Genomic DNA, 14373 nt, shown 5'->3' with positions numbered 1-14373 from the left:
AGAACTGTAAAGCTTCAAAAAGGAGTGTTTCAAAACTTTCAATTAAAACTAAATATGCAAACCTTTAATCTTTACAAACGGGTTTTTTAGAACCTTCATTCTCCAGAAACACACTAAGGAATTTATTTAAGCTGTGAGTAATCTTTAATCTTATAAAGAACTTTAAATCTCCAGAAGGAAGTTCTGAAAACGTAACCTTTAATCTCCAAACACACACAAACACACACACACACACACATTACACTTTGAGGAAGTTTTAATCGAGTAAGATGTACTGAACTTAATGTGTAAAGACCAGTGTTGGGTGTAACACGTTGGAATACTTTTTTGATGTAATGAGTAATCTAACACGTTAGGTCCGCTATTTAAGTACAGTGAAACCTCGGATTGCGAGTAACGCTGTTTGCGAGTGTTCCGCAAGACGAGCAAAGATTTTTAATAAATTTTGTCTTGAAAAACGAACAAGTCTTGGTTTACGAGTACCGAGTATCATGTATCACACATGCGCTTCTTGTTTTGACGCCAAGCGTCACGTGATCACAACTGAGCCAACGTTTTTTCTCTCTCTTGCGCTGTGGAATTGTGGGTAATCGTCTCCCTGCTGGGTCTTAGTGCTTGTCTCTTACTGGTATAATCAACATCCGTGCACGCGTGTACGGTTTACTATAACACCGTGACCGTGTGTGTGTGTGTGTGTGTGTGTGTGTGTGTGTGTGTGTGTAAAACATTATTTTATTTTGTGTCTGTATGCGTGTGTGTACAGCGTGCATGTAAAGGAAAAGCAAGTCTCATTAAAGAGGTTAAAGATCCATTTTCTCTCTCTGTATCAGCCTGTAGTTATGTGTGCCCGAGCGTAATTTGACACCGTGCCTCTTCACACACACTCTCTCTCTCTCCCTTTTACACCCCCACACCCCCTCTCTGCTTCACACACACACACACTCTCTCTGCTCTACACAGAAACACTGCACTGTCGCGATTCTTTTCAAAGGTAAAGTCTAGGTTTATTTGTTTGTTTTACTTTATAGCAGTAATTCTGTAAGTATGTGCTCACGCGAGTGTCATTAGCGAAGTTCCCTGCTCATTTTTCCAAAAAAAAAAGTCTTTTCATTAATGTGTGTGTGTGTGTGTGCGTGTGTTTGTTTGTTTATGTGAAATTTAAATAAGAGAGAAGAAAGTTTACTGTGTAAGATCAGAAGAAGAGACGGGAATCGAGCCAGACGGCAAACTCCATGCACACAGAGACGGGAATCGAGCCTGGCCGGAAATCGAACTCGGACCCTGGAGGTGCAAGGCGACAGTGCAGTAATTTTGTAATGTAATTAGTTACTTTAAAAAGTTACATCCCCCAACACTGGTAAAGACACACCGAGTGACCTTTACTCTCTACACCTGAGTTTGAAGTAAGCTGCAGATCTTTTGTTGTTGTTGTTGTTGTTGTTGTTGTGACGGTGACGGAGATGTTAGATCAGTTCGAGAGAGATGTTTTTTGTTATAAAAGTGTGGACTGAAGTGTGTTTTTCCTACTTTTTGCTGAACTCAAAGCTTTTACCCTGAAAAGTCTGCATCAGTCTACATTAGGCCTCTTACAACACTTCAGCTTTAATCTGCGCTGCCCTCTAGTGGACACACTAATGAACTGCACATATCATAAATCATGTGAAATAAATTTCAAACTTAAATCTCCAGCTCTCAGTCTCATTCCTCCTGTTTAAGCTTTTATGTTCTTTATTATTTATCCCTCTATCACATCATATAGATTAAAGCCATGTACAACTTTCACAAAGCTTCTTCAATTTGATTCTGATTGGTCGGAAGATGTGTGTAATTGAAGATCTTTTCCATAAGGAAACAATGTGTGTGTGTGTGTGTGTGTGTGTGTGTGTGTGTGTGTGTGTGTGTGTGTGTGTAATGTTAGTGTGTAACAGAGTTAAGCTGTAGCTGAAAATGTTTGGGGGATTTACGGTGCACACTGCAATTTGTATGTCTTAACTTAGAGAGAGAATAAAGAAAGAGAGAGAGAGGGAGGGAGAGAGAGAGAGGGAGAGAGAGGGGGGGGAGAGAGAGGGAGCGAGTGTTTATCACTGCTGTAGCATAAGTGAACACAGGAACTGTATGTAATGTAGATAAAATGTCCACTCACTCATTCATTCACTCACTCACTCATTCATTCACTCACTCATTCACTCGTTCACTTACTCACTCACTCATTCACTTACTCACTCATTCACTCACTTACTCACTCATTCATTCACTCACTCATTCACTCGTTCACTTACTCACTCACTCATTCACTCACTTACTCACTCATTCACTTACTCACTCACTCATTCACTCACTCACTCATTCACTTACTCACTCATTCATTCACTCACTCATTCACTCACTCACTCATTCATTCACTCACTCATTCACTCGTTCACTTACTCACTCACTCATTCACTCACTCACTCACTCACTCATTCACTCACTCACTCACTCATTCACTCACTCACTCACTCACTCACTCACTCACTCATTCACTCACTCACTTACTCACTCACTCACTCACTCACTCATTTTCTTTACCGCTTCATCCTGTATTCAGGGTCACGGGGGACCTGAACCTATCCCAGGAGACGTAGGGCATGAGGCAGGGTACACCCTGGACAGGGTGGGATGTTGATTGCAGGGCACACACACACACACACACACTCATTTAATAAAATATACAGTATACTTATATTTATTTATGAGTTTATTGTAAGGGGTAATAAATTGCTGTGGTATCGGAGGAATAAAAGGAGAGAATCATCAGGTGCAGTCAATCACAGCCAGGCCACTCCTTTACTGTTGATTTCTGTCTTTAACTCCGCCTCCCACAGTGGTTCATTCCTCACTTGTACATCAGTTTCCTGATCTGCCCGAGGTTGTTATCATCAGTGTTGGTGTTAAAGCCTCTCCCAGGCCCTCCCTCATATCTGTTAAACACAGTTCTGGTTCCTTCTGGAAATAACTCCTGCTCCTGGTGATCACCAGCGACCCCTGGGACGAGGGGACGGGAGAAGACAGGAGAAGGTTGGAGAAGGTCGTGTAGGAGGATATAAACCTCACCGAGTGTTTGGGTGTGTGTGTGTGTGTGTGTGTGTGTGTGTGCACGCTTAAATATAATAAGAGCTCTGAAATCAGATCTGAGGAAGGAGAAAGAAACGAGAAAGACGTTCAGAATGACAGACTGCAGCAGGTAAGAGCTTTATTTATCTATTTTATTTATTTTTTTAACTCACACACACTCACACACACACACACACACACACACACACACACACACACACACACTGAGCTGTGTATCCTGAGTTCAGCAGGACATCATGATAAACACTTAACCTGAGTAAAGATACTCAAACTCTTCTAGTCTTCACCACATATGTATGAAATCTAATAATGATCTTTAGAGAACCTTCTCAACTCTCATGGATCAACAGGATAAATACCTGACACACAGGAAGTGACGTAAAGCCTGGAGGCGGAGCTTAGAGCCCAGGTTTTATTTCTCATGTCTGTTCATCAGTTAGAGAGACTCCATTACTTTATTCATGTATTTTATTGAAGGGTCTGTACAGCATAGTGGTGTGTGTGTGTGTGTGTGTGTGTGTGTGTGTGTGGAGCACTTACACAGACATGGTGGAACAGGTGGTGGTATTTTTAGCCCCAGACCTTCACCACATGACGGAGCTGAGAATGAGGAACAGAACCACACGGCCGAAACGCACACACACACACACACACACACACACACATAACTCATGTGCTGCACACACTGACCATCACACTCGCAGTTCCATCAGGGTAATAAAAGCTTTAAATAATAAAACTCAACCAGCTCCAGGATGCTCAGGCACAGCGCTGTGAATACACACACACACACACACACAGATAAATCACCCTGTTTATATACACTGGTATGAATGAGGTGTGAGAGTAAAGAAACTCCGACTGGATGGTGTGTGTTACATCTGATTTAAACCAAAATAAGTTTTTAAATAACTTCATCCAGACATTTATCCATCATGATAAAACACTTCTCCTAATAACTACATGAAAAGTTAATAGTTTTAAAACATCTGCTCCGGTAGAACGATAGCTTTCTGGTGTTATAATCACTTATCCTGCAACTTGTAATTGTAGTAAAGAAGTTAGTTGTGTTACAATAAGGGTGTTGGAGCGTGTGTATCCGTCCTGAGAGTGCTGAATGAGGGGAAATGGTCATTGGGTTGTTTGTGTTGTTTGTTTCACTTTGTATCTCTTCTTTTTGTAGTTCTTTAGAGAGTAAAGCTCTCACTTTCCGCACTCAGAAGGAAATGTTTGAGAAAATGGAAGAATCCTTCAAATTCTGTGCGGGATGTGGGAAACAGCCGTCACAGGGGACAGACCCGCTGAAACGCTGTGCCAGGTCAGACGAACCTCTTCATGTGCACATTGTACTTTATTATTATTTTAGCAGTAACACACTCGAGGTCGTGTTGTCGTACTGAAGATCCGAACAACTGTGATGCGATCGTGCTGATATTCAGCACAACAGCACGACCACGAGTGTGATATCGCTTTTATAAAACAGTTCCACAAACACCAGTTATGATCAACAGGTAATGATTTGTTCCTTTCTTCACCAGTTATTTTGCTCGGCCCACACACATCCTTCCATATGAGCTTAGTGTAATTAACAGGAGGTGAGAGTGGTGTTAAACTCTTAGCGGTACTGTGTAGTCAGAACTTGAGGAGAATAAACCATGGAGGTGGCGGACAGTCCTGAAAAACTCACCAGGTTTTGTTTTATAAGCCCAAACAACAGTGCGCTAATCCCTTGTTCCTCACACCAAGTAGTGCCCTTAATCAGGAGTTAGAGAGGGATTTGGGATTCGGCCTTGTGTTAGAAGCGAGTTAGTGGCTTGTAGCTGGCGTTAGCCGTGAACAGAACGACACAGACTGTTCAGAGGCGATCCGTAACTTACTGCTGTATAATGTTAATTATATTGGTTTCCTTTTTAAATTGGCATGTTAATAACATTTATTACACAAACTACGAACCCTACGAGCGACTTGCTCATTAGACATCAGGTGAAGTTGGCTGAAACAGACTCATTCACTGGGCTTTAGAACATTTAATTTTTAATCATCTGATTACTTTCCTCATTACTCTGTGTGTATAGATTGTGCCTCTCACGGTTTCTCTGTATGTTACAGGTGTTTAAATGTGTATTACTGCAGTAAAGATTGTCAGAAGCAGGACTGGTCTGTGCATAAGAAGTTTTGTGTTAAGTTGCGTATGGCTGCGGTGGACAGGCTTGTGGAGTGGCTTGTTTATAAAGGTGAGGATGAAGAGTAAGTAGACAGGCAGATCAAAAATGGTAGTTGATTGGTTACAGTTTTTTGCCATCATTGAAAACACCAGACCTGTTAATTTTTTTTTTTTATTCCTTTATTTTGGGCAATTTCCATGATCAATATTAATTAAAATTACAGTAGGTATAAAAAAGTTTAGACACTCATGTTAAAACTTCAGGTGTTTTGTTACGCAGTGAAATTAAACCCATACATCCAGAAAACAGAAAAAAAGATTAATTATGGGAAATGAAGGCCAAAACATGAGATAAAAACCTTACACTAGAGCCATGATTAAACTAGCTTTCCCAAACAAACAAATTAGAAAATACAGAAAATTCAATATTTAATACAATACCAGAAGGGAAAAGTGGTGAAAAAGCAAATGGCAGTCTATAGCCAAGTCCTAATGTCCTGGCAGAGGCAACCGGGCTTTGGGTTAAGGCATCCTTGTATTTATTTTGAATTGTGAAGTGTACTTGGGGCAGCGTAGAATGTGTTGTGCCTCACATCCTGTGTGTTGTCTCACCCAATAGGAGATCTGCCCTTCCCCACAGAGGTGTGGTCCAAACCTGCTAAAGAGGTTCGATGCTGGGACGACTGGCTCTCCATGCAGGGCGACATCACAACCCGTATAAAGCCAACCTTGTCTGGAAAGAACATGACAGAACTCTGGACCAATGCCTGCCGGCCACGCCCAGATGAGGTGGAGCTTTGTGAATCTGCGTGGCGCGTGTCTAGCGAGTTCCTGTCACGTCCACTAACTATTGGAATGGCGATGAAGATGTTTGGTCTAGACCCGTATTCCAAACCACTCACCATCCACATCGTTGGGGCTGGAAACAATGAGACCCTGGGTGCAAGGACAACAGATCTGGATGAGCTGAGCCATATGTTCCCTGGACATCAGGGTCTGGAGGTTGTCATGGTGGGTCCAGAGGTGATGCAGGGGCCCATTGTGAGGCCTCCTTTAAGAGCGTTTGGTCCACGAGGAAGGGTCTACATTAGCGCCTACAAGGGTCTGTACCATGAGTTCTGGGAGGAGCTTGTGGAGAAGGGAGAGGCAGCAAGACCAGACCTGGTGGTGGGGTTTCATCCAGGTACACACACTGACACACTGAAGGAGATATGCTATTATCACATAGCACTGAGTTTTCAGTCATCAGAACAAGATGTACATGGCTTACTAGAAAATAACTTCTCTTCAGGTACAGACAGGAACTGGGTTGGACCCTGATCATAACCAGGCTCAATTTAAGATAGTGGTAGGAAAAGGGCTGAGGGCTTTTGAATACCATTAAGTTAACTTTGCAAGTTTCTTAAGTGCAGTCCTCTTCAGGTTTCTCAGACTGGAATGATCCTTGGTGGACACAGGGTTCCCAGTCTGGTGGTGGGATTTAAGCTACTATACCATGTAGGTGGTGTCATAGGGTTGAAGGCTTTAGACCTAGATCCCAACAGACAGGAAGTAATCTGGGATGTGTTGCTGTATCTAAAGACACAACAGACGCTGAGGAGTTAGAAGCTCTTGTGGACAAAAATCTCAGGACTTAAGGTGAAAATAAAGGTTTTGTCATAAAAGCAGGGCCCAAATCAAACCTCTGTGGCACTCCTAACAAAGAATTAAAGCATTGAAAGATGAACAAAAATGTTTGTTCTGCTTGTGTGCTGTTCTACCTTGCCCCGTGTCAGAGGTATGTGTTATATGTTCTGGCTGTAGATTTTAACTCCAGACAGGGAATGACAGATGGATGGTTACCAACCCTGCTGCTGCTCAGAGACTACAGCATTCCAACCCTATTCACTATGATCAAGTAAGGAGAAAGAGCAATTAATAACATTCACCATACATATTATATATTATGACATAATGATTTAAAACCTCCTTAATGTTCTCTCTCTTAGCAATGAAGAGCTGAAGAACTCCGTACAGATCCTGGTGGAGTTGGAGATGGACATTAAAGGCACTGGACCGAACCCTTTTAGCTCCCAGAAGCCTGAGCAGGTGCAGTCGAGTCCCAACAAGGAGCTGAGCTACTGCAACGCCTTCTACCTGAACTTCCAGGGCCTGCTGGAGGACCAGCCGGATGAGGACGACTAGCCATCCTCGTCCCATTATGTTAATGTTATTTATTGATGTAGGTTTACGGTTCACATCTGCACTGACATTTTTTTTTTAGCTTGAACCATATTTGCAAAAGTATTCGCCCCCTTAACCTGAAATGGATATAATTTGCAGGTTATGTCACAAATCAACACAGAATAGCTAATAATAATAATGATCGATATAGTGTGTGCCTGCACAAGTTTTTACCCCCTGTGCAAAAAAAAGGCTGTCCTGTGTGATAATTCGATAAAGTCTCAGGTAAAACGTTTATATTACTGTCACATAATAATAATAATAATCTTTTAAAGAGTGGTGCTAAGCCATATTCCAAGATAAGATATACAGTAATTTTTCCCACAGTGGGGGAATTTGTAAAGCAACGTTTAGAGCCAGGTTAAATGGTAAAAATATTTAAATAGTTTTAAAATAGTTCACTCTTGTCCATAGTTAAAACCTCTATATGATTAAAATGCTATATACATGCATCAGACTTCAGTCCATCATGACTTTACAGCTCTAAGTTGTTTAGGTTTGATTTGATATGATGTGAAATATTTTCTACACATTGTTTTGTCGCCGGCTCAGGGATCCGTACCAACACACTCGTGTCTGACACTGTTTCTGATGAACAGATTCCTGATGTAATAATACGTCGAGGTTTAGTCACATCTGCTGTTGGGTGAATAATGAGGGGCTTTAATGAGATTTTAAATGAGATTTCATGTAGTTATGTAGTAATTGGAACACACACACACACACACACACACACAGAGAATGTTCATTATGTTCCACTGAAGTAGAAACATGATTTACTTTGTCTTAATTTCTTTGACAAACCCAACATCACCACTGATGATCACTTTATCTGTGTTTGTTTACCACCTCAGTCAACATTAAAGCTCTTTTATATAGATTTTACATTATAATGTGGTGTTTTTTGTCCATTTCCTGAGAGGACCAGTTTACACTCAGAAGGTAAATGTTGTGAAACGGTAAAGTATCATTTTGGAGGATAAAACAAAAGCTTTAAGGAGATTTAAACCGGATACACGAAAACCAGATGTCCTGACAGGAAAACAGACAATAATGGACGTTTGGCTTATAATTAGCTTAAAGCTAATGGAAGTCAGGCGCTGTGCAGCTGAGGCGTCACCATGGCAAATGTTCACCTATTTTCCCGCACTAAATCTGCCTAATCCCGCCTCCTCTACTGTGATTTGTGGATTGTCATTGTACTGCGCTGTGATTGGCTGGGGGTTCTGCGTGCTGGTGTGGGAGGGGCGGGGGTCTGACTGTGCTGTAAATGTTAAACGAGCTACAAGATATATAATAAATGAAGCGGTTTTAATACAAACGTATTTACAAGTTATATAAATCAAGAGATAAAGGGTTCTACTCCAGCTTCTGTCATCTTCGGACAACTTCCGGTTGAAGAGACGGGTCTGCGCATGCGCCCTGGGCGGCGCCCGGTTATAGTGCGCATGCGCAGCAGTGGCGCCTTAAAGAGAAAGCCCGCAGCGGAGAGCGCGTGAAGGTGAGACTCAGGTACACTCCTGTTTACACAACATGTTTACTGTTTACTGCTTGTTTACTCGTGCACGAGAGGGTTGTTTATTCCCGGATGTGAGAGTGCATTAAAATAAAGTTTAGTACAGTGTGTGTGTGTGTTTACGTTTAGGCTAAATGCCACACACTTATTATTATTATTATTGTTGTTGTTATTGTTATTATTATTTCCTGCGCTGCGCTGGGTGTGCAGTGTTTCATCTGTCGTGTCACGTGATCAGCTTTCATCCGTGCAGTTCAATAGCCTCACCTGTTGTCTTAGCCCCGCCCACTCCGTACAGGTGTGTGTGTGTGTGTGTGTGTGTGTGTGTGTGTGTGTGTGTGGAGTCCTCTCTGTGAGTCGTGCTCTATGTATCTCAGGAGGGGGTTACTGAACACATCCAGTGTGTGTGTGTGTGTGTGTGTGTGTGTGTGTGTGTGTGTGGAGTCCTCTCTGTGAGTCGTGCTCTATGTATCTCAGGAGGGGGTTACTGAACACATCCAGTGTGTGTGTGTGTGTGTGTGTGTGTGTGTGTGTGTGTGTAGAGTCCTCTCTGTGAGTCGTGCTCTATGTATCTCAGGAGGGTGTTACTGAACACATCCAGTGTGTGTGTGTGTGTGTACAGTTAGCAGAAGATCAAAGCGAGGTGTCTGTTTGAATAATCTGTTCCTGTCAGGACCGTCTGTCAGGGTCCACAAACATCTATAGACACCAGGTAATGAGTTAAACTGTACGTACCGTGACGTCACTGTAACACAGCCACTGGATGTGTGTGAGATCACACTGATGGGTATTCCTGCAGGAGCACAGAGACATGACGCTCACTCAAACGTTCATGTTTTGTTCTTCATGTTATTAAATAAAGTCTTTATTTGTCTTATATATATATATATATATATATATATATATATTACTGCACAGTGAGATTCTTTCTTCACATATCCGAGCGTAACTGGGGTCAGAGCGCAGGGTCAGCTGGAGGAGACCGAGCCCCTGGAGGAGACAGGGTTAAGGTCCTCGCTCAAGGGACCAACAGCGGCAACCTGGTGGAGCTGGGGATCGATTTCAGATTAATAAGCTTAATTTTACTGGTACGCAAACACACGAACCCTTGCATAACCCTTATGTGTCTCTTTCTCTGTCTCTCTCCGTCTGTCTCTCCCTCTTCCCACAGAGACGCTATGGGTAGTTAGTTTCACCCTGAAAAGTCTGTGCTTGTGTACCAAGGTCAGAGGTCATGGGGGAGGACTTCGGGGCTTTCGTGGACTGGTCGCTGATGGGTGACGTGTCCCGTGACGCTGCTCCGGGGAAAACTGAATACGCAGATGCTAAGGAGTGTAAGCGCCACGCCCGCTTGGGTCAGTGGGCGAAGAGCCACTCGCAGCGGGCGCAGGTGTACCGCCGTCTCATCCACGCGCTCCCGTGCCGCTCCGTCACGCCCGATGCCAGCGTCTACCGCTCTAACCAGCCCAAACGCGCCAGCACTACGGACACCAAGCTAAAGAACGGCGACGTCTGGACCGTGGCTCTGCCGGAGTTTGCGTCCGGAGCATCGGTTCCACGCTACTGTCTGAAGCATGAGTCCGCGGGTTCGGTGGCCTCCGTGCTGGAGCGTCTGGCGTCCGAATTCCCAGACGTCTCCTACTGCCCGTTGCTACCCGCCGTCACCGCGCTGCTGCTCCACTGGAGTTCGGACGAGGCTCTGTGTTTCGAAGCTGCGGCGCGGTTGCTAGCGACGACGCAGCAGCGCATGCTACACCAAACCTTCCTGGCTCACCGCGCATCCTGCATGACCTTCGGCGACCTCGCACGCAAGCACTGCCCCGCCGCTCACGAGCACGTGGTGTCCCTGGCGCGCGAATCGAAGGAGGACGTGGCGGAGGTGTACGGGGACTGGCAGCACTGGGTGTTCGGGGACCTGCCCTTCTCTCACGCCGCCCGCGTCATGGACGTCTTCCTGGTGGAGGGCTTTAAGGTGCTGTACCGTGTCGCCCTCGCCCTGCTCAAGCTCTACAGGAAGCAGAGGGCAGACCGCAGGAAGGGCTCGGGCGGGGTCGGGGCGGACCTGCGGGAGTTCGTGAGGGGCGTGGCGAGCGGCGTGAGTCCCGACAAGCTGATGGAGAAAGCCTTCGCCATACGGCTCTTCAGCAGGAAGGAGATCAGCCTCCTGCAGCTGGCCAATGAGAGAGCGCTCCAGCAGAAAGGCATCACGCTGCAGCAGAAGAGGTGTGATGTATACGATTAACAACAAACAGTAAACACAAACAACAAACAGTCACTAATTGGTAAACAAACAGTTAGACTGTGATTATCAGGTTTAACTCATTTTACTGTTTAAACTGTTTATATAAATATTTATAACAGAATATTGTCTCACTCTCTTACCTGTCTCACTCTCTTACCTGTCTCACTCTCTTACCTGTCTCACTCTGTGCCTCTAACCTTCTCTCCCCCTGTGTGTGTGTGTGTGTGTGTGTGTGTGTGTCTCCCCCTGCAGGTGTAATGTGGACCTGACGGTGAATGTGGACAGTTTCAGCTCTGACATCATCAGTGTGAAGGAGATCAGGGAGGTTTGGTCCTGGATCCCGGAGCGATTCGCCCTGTGTCAACCTCACAACCTGTTCAGTACCTCTACACACGGCTGTAGTCTTACCCGGTACACACACACACACACCTCTACACACGGCTGTAGTCTTACCCGGTACACACACACACACACACACACCTCTACACACAGCTGTAGTCTTACCCGGTACACACACACACACACACACACACACACCTCTACACACGGCTGTAGTCTCACCCGGTACACACACACAAACTGCAGTCTAGCATCATCTACCCAGTGTGTGTGTTATAGTGTGTGTTATAGTGTGTGTTGTTTATTTCAGGTTTTATTCGCACTGTGAAGGACACGAGCCCACACTGCTGCTGATCAAGACCACTGATGGGGAGGTACTGTCTCTCTCTGTCTGTCTGTCTCTCTCTGTCTGTCTGTCTCTCTCTGTCTGTCTGTCTCTCTCTGTCTCTCTCTGTCTGTCTGTCTCTCTCTCTCTGTCTGTCTGTCTTGATTTCACACACATTTGTCTTTATTATGATTGTGTGTGTGTGTGTGTGGGTGTGTGTGTGTGTTAGGTGTGTGGGGCGTTCCTATCCACAGACTGGGAGGAGAGGAAACGAGGAGGAAACACACTGAGCTTCTTCGGGACGGGCGAGTGTTTTGTCTTTAAGGTGAGTCACCTGACTGGTCACATGACCACAGTGTTAATGACTTACGATCTGCTTATTAATGAATCATTAACGTCGTGATCATGTGACCGTGACTCTCGCCACTATTGGTGAACACACACAAGTCATGTGACAGCGTTCAGATGTTAGATGTTAATTTGAAATTAAATCCATTTTAATTAACACATTTATAAAATATATATTTATTTATTTATCTATTTATTTCATAACAAACTGAATTTTTAATGAGTTGTAGTGCTGATCAGCTCAGTGTGTGTGTGTGTGTGTGTGTGTGTGTGTGTGTGTGTGTGTGTGTGTGTAGATGAAGCCTGAGATGGAGCGTTATGAGTGGGTCATCATTAAACATCCGGAGCTCGCCAACGCTGCGTCTGCAGCTGATCCGCGTCCTGACTCAGACGACAACATACACTCACTTCCTGTGGAAGCTCCGCCTAACTCCAGCACAGACTCCACCCACCCCTCGCCCTTTCTTGCCGCCAGACACTTCAACCTGAACGCTCGGAACACGTCCATGTTTATGGCGGGAAACTTTGACTCTGTCATCATCGGTGAGTCGCATCACACGTCCGTCATCATCACTCTGCATAATCACGTGTCACCATCACGGCACGCTGCATAATCACGTGTCACCATCACGGCACTCGTCCGTCATCATCACGTGTCACCATCACGTGCTGCCGTCAGCATCACTCTGCGTCATCACGTGTCACCATCACGCAGCCATTATCATCCCTCTGCATAATCACGTGTCTATATCACGTGTCGCTGTCATCATTTTGCATAATTACTTGTCACCGTCACGCATCGACGCCACACAAACATCACACACAAGCATCATGTGGCTCTATCAAACGACATCATGTGTATGGTTGTGTTATTGTTGTTTACGGTTGTTTCTCATTGCTCCGGTGCAGGAGGAGGTGAGGGCAACGCGCTGTATTTCGACTCCGAGCTGAACTACGGCCGGACGGGTCACTGCTCCACTTTCGACAATCCCCCGCTCTGCTCTGAGAACTTCCAGATATCCGTGCTTGAGGTCTGGGGCTTCCAGGACGCCATGGCAACCTAACAGCCAATCAGCACCAGCAGGGGGAGAGAGAGCGCTGCAGCCATCGTTAGCTGATCTTTACATTAAATCATATCCTATTAAACATATCATCTGGATGTTCTAACACACGTCCTGATCCTGATGTTCACTACACAGTGCGCTAACTTTGAGAGAATCTCTACAGCCACCAGCGACGTACTACAGAGAGCTTCAGAGTAATGATCATACACCATGCTTAGTGTCTCCTTACAGCCTGTGTCTCACGCGAACAGTAGCGCTAGCTCTGAGTGCAGGATCACGCGGTACATTACCGCACTGATGTATCGTCACACCGGATCAACCCGGATCAGCAAGGTTCTACCACCAGGACAGAATACCCAGAATGCACCACAGTCTTATTGTTTCTAAATTACAATACACCCTACACCATATCGTGACGTATTCGTTAGCACTCGCGCACTTGTGCTTCTTGAGCGTATCGTTGTGTTTGATGAACGTTGTGTGGACGTTAGATTGACGTTAGATTTGCCAAACGTTGTCGTTTTATCAAGGAAGTGTTTTTCTGTGTTTGTGAACAGGTGCATGTGAGTGTGTTTGAGATGTTTCTTGTGAAGATAATAATGGTGTGTGTGTGTGTGTGTGTGTGGTAATAAAGTAATATTCATGTACATATCACCTTTAAAATGATAAAGTCTTAAAGATAAGGTAAATTGATGTAAACGTTGCACATGCTCTGTGGCTCTGACTGTGTGTGTGTGTGTGTGTGTGTGTGTGTGTGTGTGTGTGTGCGCGCGCATGTGTGTATTCAGCAGTATTATCATTGTGTAAATGTTCTATCAGTAATAAAAGCACATGACTCTGTATCATAAATGTCAATAAAATGTTTAGAGCAAACACTCTAGACAGCTGATGGAAATTCACCCGGTTTGGTCCCAGTCTCCAGTGTGCACGTGTGTGTGCATGTGTGTGTGTGTGTGTGTGTTAGAGAAAACACTATACAAAGCTAGATTTAGGATATGCTTAGTTGTAAACTCTAATTCAATCTGTGTGCCATTAGTG

General features: G+C 44.6%; 2 protein-coding genes across 3 annotated transcripts; both read left to right on the top strand.

Annotated features, from left to right (window-relative positions):
* Positions 1-2810: 2810 nt before the first annotated feature.
* On the top strand, positions 2811-7466 carry LOC128520692 (putative protein MSS51 homolog, mitochondrial). Its single transcript, XM_053495048.1, has 6 exons — positions 2811-3223; positions 4298-4432; positions 5224-5348; positions 5898-6461; positions 7082-7175; positions 7267-7466. Exons 1-6 carry the CDS (start codon positions 3207-3209, stop codon positions 7460-7462), a joined length of 1131 nt encoding a protein of 376 aa, XP_053351023.1. The 5' UTR covers positions 2811-3206; the 3' UTR covers positions 7463-7466.
* A 1467-nt stretch (positions 7467-8933) lies between these two features.
* On the top strand, positions 8934-13367 carry tbc1d24 (TBC1 domain family, member 24). Of its 2 annotated transcripts, none has more exons than XM_053493605.1 (7): positions 8934-9002; positions 10189-11240; positions 11512-11670; positions 11909-11972; positions 12153-12248; positions 12568-12814; positions 13181-13367. In XM_053493605.1, exons 2-7 carry the CDS (start codon positions 10252-10254, stop codon positions 13333-13335), a joined length of 1710 nt encoding a protein of 569 aa, XP_053349580.1. In that variant the 5' UTR covers positions 8934-9002; positions 10189-10251; the 3' UTR covers positions 13336-13367. The 2 variants fall into 2 exon arrangements, with proteins under 2 accessions (XP_053349580.1, XP_053349581.1); XM_053493606.1 differs by having other exon boundaries at positions 8936-9013; positions 13181-13361.
* Positions 13368-14373: the final 1006 nt, after the last annotated feature.

This window comes from Clarias gariepinus, chromosome 4 (assembly GCF_024256425.1).
Source record: "Clarias gariepinus isolate MV-2021 ecotype Netherlands chromosome 4, CGAR_prim_01v2, whole genome shotgun sequence".
Classification (NCBI taxonomy): Eukaryota; Metazoa; Chordata; class Actinopteri; order Siluriformes; family Clariidae; genus Clarias; species Clarias gariepinus.
This window is presented reverse-complemented; position numbering and strand designations above follow the sequence as displayed.

Excerpts from the sequence above, each read along its gene's own strand:
- LOC128520692 (XM_053495048.1), top strand. Across the intron at positions 5,349-5,897 it reads GGAGTGGCTTGTTTATAAAG|GAGATCTGCCCTTCCCCACA; the intron begins GTGAGGATGAAG and ends CTCACCCAATAG. Across the intron at positions 7,176-7,266 it reads ACCCTATTCACTATGATCAA|CAATGAAGAGCTGAAGAACT; the intron begins GTAAGGAGAAAG and ends TCTCTCTCTTAG.
- tbc1d24 (XM_053493605.1), top strand. The coding sequence starts at position 10,252 with ATGGGGGAGGACTTCGGGGCTTTCGTGGACTGGTCGCTGATGGGTGAC. Across the intron at positions 11,973-12,152 it reads TCAAGACCACTGATGGGGAG|GTGTGTGGGGCGTTCCTATC; the intron begins GTACTGTCTCTC and ends TGTGTGTGTTAG. Across the intron at positions 12,815-13,180 it reads CTTTGACTCTGTCATCATCG|GAGGAGGTGAGGGCAACGCG; the intron begins GTGAGTCGCATC and ends GCTCCGGTGCAG.